Here is an 8,616-nt window from a genome sequence, read left to right on the forward strand (position 1 = left end):
TGAAACAATGAACTGAAAAACAGTTATAGCATCAAACTTTAAAACAACACAACTTTTAGCAAAGGTTTGTTCCCATTAGTAAAATAACAATAATTAAATTTGACATAAAAATTATAGAGCAACGTTTTTATTCACAGTCAATATAAAATTCTCACAGCTCTGCTGAGAGAATCTACCTCCCTCCAAAGAAGTTTGAAGACCCCTGAGATCTGTCAGAGATGAACCGGATCATGCAGGAAATATAAGAGTAACTGACTGGAATTTTTTGATGCGTAGCAAAGAGCGCCAAAAACGGGCCCTCCCTCATACACAGCAGTGAAGAGAAACGAAACTGTCACAATTAAAACCAAACAACTGCCAAGTGGAAAATAATGCCCAAATATTTATTCACTCAGTACCTCAGAAATGTAAACGATTCTACATTCCAGCAAAAACGTTTAACATGATAAATACTTATTAAAAGGATTAGTGACTTTTAACAGAGTAGTTCCGGTGAAATACCATCCCCAGAATACTGAAGTGTATACATACATGTCATTATAACGGTATGGCAGGATTTTCTCATCAATTCCATTCAGAAAATAAAAACTGCTACATACCTCAATGCAGATTCATCTGCCCGCTGTCCCCTGATCTGAAGCTTTTACCTCCCTCAGATGGCTGAGAACAGCAATATGATCTTAACTACTCCGGTTAAAATCATAGTAAAAAACTCTGGTAGATTCTTCCTCAAACTCTGCCAGAGAAGTAATAACACGCTCCGGTGCTATTGTAAAATAACAAACTTTTGATTGAAGTCATAAAAACTAAGTATAATCACCATAGTCCTCTCACACATCCTATCTAGTCGTTGGGTGCAAGAGAATGACTGGGACTGACGTAGAGGGGAGGAGCTATATGCAGCTCTGCTGGGTGAATCCTCTTGCATTTCCTGTTGGGGAGGAGTTATATCCCAGAAGTAATGATGACCCGTGGACTGATCACACATAACAGAAGAAAAGTCATTTGTTTTTAAAGGCCAGTAAAAGTAAGTCTTTTTTAAAGAAATGTTAAAACAGTGTGAGCTCATGTATAACTGACCTTAACTATCCATTTAACAGCATCTAAACATAGATAGCAGCTCTATCCATTCCTCAAATCTTATATTAACCCTTTCTTGACAGGAGTAATTTGTCTATATTGGAACAAAGTTCAGATGCAAACAAATTGAAATCGCATGATTTCAATGATGGGATTGTGTCTGGGGGGTGGAGTGTCTATGATGCCCTCCAGGCCGCGATCCCATTCAGGAAGCGCCTTTGGTTTCAGTACAGCCAAACAGCTAGTATGTTCCATGCCGTTCTAATGACGCTAAAGCCCAGCGCAGACGGAATGGAACGTCCTAACGGCAGTAAAGTAAATAGGGTAAAAGATTGTAACTTAAGACAGCGTAATAAACTCAAACTAGATGTAAACACAGTTATACCTGGCCCTGATACAGTCCAGCATCTTGTACAGTGTTATCCATTTTGGTGAGCTGCTCGTATGTGTTTGTCATGTATCTGTTCCATAACCTGGTCTCCTTCTCCGCAGGAATATTAAAGAGGGTGCGCATCTCCTTTTCTATCGTTTCTGAAAAAGCAGAAGAAAAAAAATGCTAAGAAGGAAGAACCCAATCTGATATTTATAGGCTTTTCAGAAATACAAAAGGAACAGCATAACATTGTGTCACATCATGATCAGCAGGGTGCTTGACTATTTCTTGGTAAACTATAAACTTAAGCAAAAACACTAATACATTTAAGACATTCTGATGCAAACATTACATCATTTAATTTATTAGAACATGCCATTTTTGCATTAGTCACTAGTAAAAAGGTGGAAAAACACAGGCAACGTCCCACTTGGGAGATGCAAACATTGCTGCTTCTAAGCAGTAAACTTCTGGTGTTCAGTGCCTATGTGAGACTGTCACTCCTAAATGGCTCAACGCTCTGCTAAGGTTGCAATGCCTATGGCTCCTGAGCAGGAATTTACCTACAGTCTAACTCCTTTTAAGAAATGAAAGACACGGTAAGTTATGAAAAATATGAATATATATATATATATATATATATATATATAAATATTCTCTCACGATCTATAGCTATATATCTCTATCATGTGTGTGTATAATGGTTGTGTGATAACAGCAGGGAAGACTATATTTCAGTCTAGTATTTTGTGACTACCTACAACGCATATGTTTTAACAAATCAGCCTCTACCCCTCACCTATGGTATCTGCTTTGCTGAAGTGTCTTGTTATCACATTTTCAGGGTCGCTGTCTTCGCACAGCTTCAGCTCAATAAGGTATACCTCTACCTTACAATGCTTGACAAACAGTCCATGTTCCACCACCTGCAAAGACAAAAAAAAAACAATGAAATTTATGCTTACCTGATAAATTTCTCTCTTTCTTGACACAGTGAGTCCACGGATCATCTCTAATTACTATTGGGAATATCACTCCTGGCCAGCAGGAGGAGGCAAAAAGCACCACAGCAAAGCTGTTAAATACCACTTCCCTACCCACAATCCCCCAGTCATTCGACCAAAGGCAAAAGAGAGAAAGGAAGTAACACAGGGCGCAGAGGTTTACAACACAAAAATCTGTCTAAAGAAAACAGGGCAGGCCGTGGACTCATCGTGTCGAGAAAGAAATAAAATTTATCAGGTAAGGATAAATTTAGTTTTCTAATGACACGATGAGTCCACGGATCATCTAATTACTATTGGGAATCAATACCCAAGCTAGAGGACACAGATAAGGGAGGGACAAGACAGAGAACCTAAACAGAAGGCACCACTGCTTGAAGAACCTTTCTCCCAAAAGAAGCCTCAGCTGAAGCAAAAGTATCAAATTTATAGAATTTTGATAAAGTGTGAAGAGTGGACCAAGTTGCAGCCTTGCAAATCTGTTCCACAGAAGCTTCATTTTTGAATGCCGAGGAAGAGGAAACAGCCCTCGTGGAATGAGCCGTAACTCTCTCAGGAGGCTGCTGTCCAGCAGTTTCATAGGCCAAACAAATTATACTCTTCAGCCACTAAGAAAGAGAAGAAGCCATAGCTTTCTGACCCTTGCGTTTACCAGAGAAAACAACAAAGCAGAAAACTGGCGAAAAGCCTTAGTCGCCTGTAAATAGTACTTCAATGCACGCACCACATCTAGGTTGTGCAGCAGACGAAGGGTTAGGACACAAAGAAGGAACAACGATTTCTTGATTAATGTTTCTATCCGAAACCACTTTAGGGAGGAAACCTAACTTAGTACGCAGAACTACCTTATCGGAATGAAAAATAAGGTAAGGGGATTCACACTGCAACGCTGAGAGCTCTGAGACTATGAACAAGAAACAAAACTTTCCAAGATAACATCTTAATATCTAAGGAATGCATAGGCTCAAACGGAGCCTGTTGAAGAACAAGGTTAAGACTCCAGGGAGGAGTAACAGGTTTGAACACAGGCCTGATTCTGACCAAGGCCTGACAGAAGGATTGCACATCTGGCACGTCAGACGTTTATGCAACAATATAGATAAGGCAGAAATTTGACCCTTCACGGTACTAGCAGATATTCCCTTCTCCAGATCCTCCTGGAGAAAAGACAAAATTCTAGGAATCTGAACTCTACTCCAAGAGTAGCCTCTGGATTCACACCAATAGAGATATTTACGCCATATCTTATAGTAAATCTTTCTGGTAACAGGCTTACGAGCCTGAATCATGGTCTCAATGACCGACTCAGAAAAACTACGCTTAGATAAAGTTAGGCGTTCAATCTCCAAGCAGTCAGCTTCAGGGAAACGAGATTTGGATGAAGGAAGGGCCCTTGAAGTAGAAGGTCCTTCCTCAGTGGAAGTCTCCAATGTGGAAGAGATGATATCTCCACTAGGTCTGCATACCAGATCCTGCGAGGCCACGCCGGTGCAATGAGGATCACCGACACCCTCTCATGTTTGATTCAATCAATGACCCGTGGAAGGAGAGCGAACAGAGGAAATAGGTATGCTAGACTGAAGTTCCAAGGAACCGCCAGAGCATCTATCAGTACAGCCTGAGGTTCCCTTGACCTCGACCCGTACCTCGGGAGCTTGGCATTCTGTCGAGATGCCATGAGATCCAGCTCCGACTGTCCCCATTTGAGAATCTAGTTGGAAAACACCTCCGGATGAAGTTCCTCCTCTCAAGTCCATATCTCCTGAGCCTTTAGCGAGCCCCAGACTGCTTCCCATCCCAAAAGGTTGGCATCCGTAGTTACAATCACCCAAGAAGATCTGGGGAAGCAGGTTCCCTGGGAGAGATGATCCTGAGATAACTACCAAGGAAGAGAATCTCTTGTCGCCTGATCCAGATGTAAAACGCAGAGACAGATCCGCATAATCCCAGTTCCATTGTTTGAGCATGCATAACTGCAGAGGTCTGAGATGGAACTGGGCAAATGGAATGATGTTCATGGCATCTACCATCAGACCAATTACATCCATACATTGGGCCACTGATAGCCGAGGAGAGGACTGAAGGCCAAGACAAGAGTCGAACATCTTTGTCTTTCTGACCTCTGTCAGAAATATTTTCATTGATGACTATTATGGTTCCCAAGAATACTACCCTTGTAGCTGAAACCAAGGAACTCTTTCCCAAGTTCCCCTTCCATCCGTGAGAACGCAGATAACATCACCATGTGGGAGTTCGCTTGTTGAAAGAATGGCGCCTGAACCAGAATGTCATCCAGATAAGGCGCCACTGCAATACCCCGCAACCGGAGCACCACCAACAGAGATCCCAGGACCTTTGAAAAAATTCTGGGAGCTGTGGCAAGGCCGAATGTAAGAGCCACAAACTACAAGTGTTTGTCTAGAAATGCAAACCTCAGAAACTTGTTATGATCCCTGTGTATGGAAACATGCAGGTACGCATCCTTTAAATCTACTGTTGTCATGAATTGACACTCTTGAACCAAGGGAAGAATGGAACAAATAGTTTCCATCTTGAAGGACGGTATTTTGAGGAACTTGTTTAGAGACTTTTGAGGTCTAAAATAGGTCTGAAAGTTCCCTCTTTTTTGGGAACCACAAACAGATTGGAGTAAAATCCCTGACCTTGTTCCTGTATTGGAACAGGAACTATAACTCCCAGGTCAGAAAGGTCCCAGACACAGTGTAAGACGCCTCTCTTTATCTGGTATACAGAATCTTGAAAGCAGAAATCTGCCCCTGGGAGGAAAGGTCCAGCATCTATGATTAAGCGCAAGTGTGCGTGAAACATGTAAGATCGCTGTTCCCTTCCTTTGTTAGTTGTGACTTTGTTCACTAATATGTACATTTTTTATTGGAATAAATAAACTTTTTTACTGTTGCTCAGCAGCCATCCACTTTTCTCTTAAAGGTCTTGAACTCTAGTTTGTATCCATCGGATACTATGTCCATCGCCCAGGGATCCGGAACATCCCAAACCCAGGCTTGAGCGAAGAAATAAAGTCTGCCCCCCCCCAAGATCCGGTCCCGGATCGGGGGCAGACTCTTCATGCTGACTTTGAGTAACTAACAGGCTTCTTAGATTGCTTCCCCTTGTTCCAAGACTGGTTGGGCCTCCAGGAAGGCTTGCACTGCTCCTGCTTGGCAGAGGGAGAGGAAGATTTACCCTTGAAGTTTCAAAAGGAACTAAAAATTACTCTGACGTCCCTTCTGCTTATTCCTCTTATCCTGAGGGAGGAAATGACCCTTACCTCCCGTAATGTCTGAAATAATTTCAGCCAAGCATGGCCCAAACAAGGTCTTACCCTTGTAGGGAATCGCCAAAAGCTTAGACGACACATCCGCAGACCATGATTTTAACTATAAGGCTCTGCGGGCCAGTACTGCAAAACCAGAAATCTTTGCTCCCAACTTAACTTGTAGGGAAGCATCCGTAATAAAGGAATTGCCCAACTTATGAACCTTGATCCTATCCTGGATCTTCTCAAAGGGAGTATCTATCTGAATAGAATCAGAAACGCATGACGCCGCACTGGTGACGGTAGCAATACACCGCAGGTTGCCATTGTAAACCCTGATGTACATACATCTTTTTAAGTAACCCTTCCAACTTCTTATCCATAGGGTCCTTAAAGGAACAGCTATCCTCTATGGGAATAGTGGTTCTCTTAGCCAAAGGGGAAATTGCCCCTTCCTCCTTGGGGCCTGTCTGCCAAGACTCCTTGATAGAGACAGCAATTGGAAACATCTTCTTAAAAATTGGGGATGGAGAAAAAGGGATACCAGGTCTCTCCCATTCCCGAGCAATAATCTCTGTAGCCCGGTCTGGTACCGGAAAAAACCTCCACCATGGAAGGAACATCAAAGTATTTGTTTAACTTACTAGACTTCTTAGGGTTGACTACAACAGTCATGTTGGAGTCGTCCAAAGTGGCCAAAACCTCTTTAAAGTAACAACCGGAGGTGCTCTACCTTAATCCTGAAGGATACAACTTCAGTATCAGAAGAAGGAATTACACTGTCTGAATCTGAGATTTCACCCTCAGATCCTATCGAAGTATCTTCCCTCCTCAGTCTTCTGGGAGGGAACATTCGACATAGCCACAACTTTATCAGAAACCTTACTCACCGATTCTTTACATTTCCTCTTGCGCTTTCCCTGCAGCATGGGAAAAGCAGACAGCGCATCAGTTAGGGCCAAGGATATGTAGGTAGCAATGTCTTGCAAGGTAACTCCAACTGGAGTGTGAGGAAACGCAGGGCACTGCATGTGTAGACTATAAAGTTTGGGACACTTGAGGAGAAATCTGCGGCATAACAGGAGACCACTGAACAGGAGACCACTGAACAGGAGACCACTGAACAGCATCCGCCCCAGACAATGTTGGCTCAGACTCAAAAAGTCTATCCCTGTAATGCAATGTTCTCTCAATACATGAACAAAAAGGGATTGGTGGTTCCACATTAGCATCAAAGCACAAAGTACAAGTAACATTTTGCAGGGCCTCTTGGTCCATCTTTACTCAAATGAACAAAAAATAAAATGCTTTATTTAAACTTGAAATTTATGTCAAAAAAAGTTACTGTTCCTTTAAATGTTAAAAGTAACTTTATTTTCTAATAGCAGAGCAGCGGCTCTAGAGAAATCCAGACAGCCTCTACACCTCAGCAAGCCCTGCTGAGGTGCCTACCTGTCCTGCTGGTAACCAGAGTCAATAGAAGTTAAAGATCCGGACTCAAACCAGAGTGGCTCCCACCGGCTATCAAGCGATCGTTCTCCCGGACTTCTGAGAATGCAGAGCAGCAATTAAAGTACGTCACCCTTCCGGCCCTCAGAAAGTGATGAAGAAAAAGCGCGTAAAAACTCCTTTGTCGCTTCAGAAAATCTCTGCCCATCTTGGGCGTACCCAGCTGACACTTCACGGCCGGCATTACGAGAAAGTAAAGCCGCCGAGAGAAACCAAAAGTATAACATACTTCCCAGTTGTTATACCCCTGACCGGAACACACAAGAGAAAAAAGACTAACTGAGCCATATCAAATAAAGAGTCCTCTCATCCCCAGTGCCTGCACAAACTGCCTCACATTATCCTGTCAACCTATAATAGGATTAATGTATTTAATGTCCCAACAGAGTTAACTGTTAAAGTACCAAACTTTTTCTTCCCTTGTTAGAAAATTTAATTCAGCACTTACGTTAATGTAAATCTGCCTGGCAACAGGGCAGCTCACTAGGTTTGAGAGGCATTCTCCCTCACATGGACCTGTGGAAAAAAAGAGACACTGAATAATCTTACTCAGGCTTTCCGGTTAGGACAGCAAAACTATTTGGGAGGGACAGTGAGTATTATACCCCACAAGTTCCCAATTGCTTAAAAGCCACCACTGCTCTACTGAAGAGACTGACATGGGCTACGACTAAACCCCAGGAAGGAGCAAAACAAACTTGTTCTGCTGTAAAATAAAATCTTGATAAAAAAATCTTCTTTCAGACACCTAAACTTTACCACCTCCTTGCTTTTAACATAGGCAAAGAAAATGACTGGGGTTGGAGGGAAGGGAGGTGATATTTAACAGCTTTGCTGTGGTGATCTTTGCCTCCTCCTGCTGGTCAGGAGTGATATTCCCAATAGAAATTCGAGATAATCCGTGGACTCACCGTGTCATTAGAAAGAAAAAGTATTTAAAATGAACATCTTGATTTTCTTTTGTGTTGCAATGTAAAATGAATAACACACACCTTTCTAAGTATGGGATTCTGACCTTCCACGCTCCCATACCAGCTCATCAGCTTGTCCCAGGCTTCTGTGGGCACCAGAACATAGTCCAGCTCATCAATAAGGTGTTCCTTTAAAACCTGAGTGTCTGGATCTAGGAAAGAAGAGGTGTAGACTTTAGCAGGAAAACTAGACATTTCTGAGAGAACTTTTTTGTTGATTGAATCATAAAATATTTATGTGGCTACTACCCAATAAAATGGCACTAAACTATACAAAACTGGGGCTACTGATTTATCTATAAGCCTTCTATAACTCCCATACACAGATTTTATATATATATATATATATATATATATATATATATATATATATATATATATATATATATATATATATATATA

General features: G+C 42.0%; 1 protein-coding gene across 1 annotated transcript; it reads right to left on the reverse strand.

Moving 5' to 3' along the window:
* Positions 1-1,465: 1,465 nt before the first annotated feature.
* Positions 1,466-8,409, reverse strand: LOC128643454 (ubiquitin carboxyl-terminal hydrolase 4-like; the record flags this gene model as incomplete). Its single annotated transcript, XM_053696304.1, has 3 exons — positions 8,236-8,409; positions 2,253-2,379; positions 1,466-1,611 (listed from the first exon to the last, which is right to left on the reverse strand). Coding segments are annotated over exons 1-3 (447 nt in total), but the record flags the coding sequence as incomplete, so codon positions are not given.
* Between the last annotated feature and the right edge of the window lie 207 nt (positions 8,410-8,616).

This window comes from Bombina bombina, unplaced genomic scaffold, assembly GCF_027579735.1.
Source record: "Bombina bombina isolate aBomBom1 unplaced genomic scaffold, aBomBom1.pri scaffold_2039, whole genome shotgun sequence".
Classification (NCBI taxonomy): domain Eukaryota; kingdom Metazoa; phylum Chordata; class Amphibia; order Anura; family Bombinatoridae; genus Bombina; species Bombina bombina.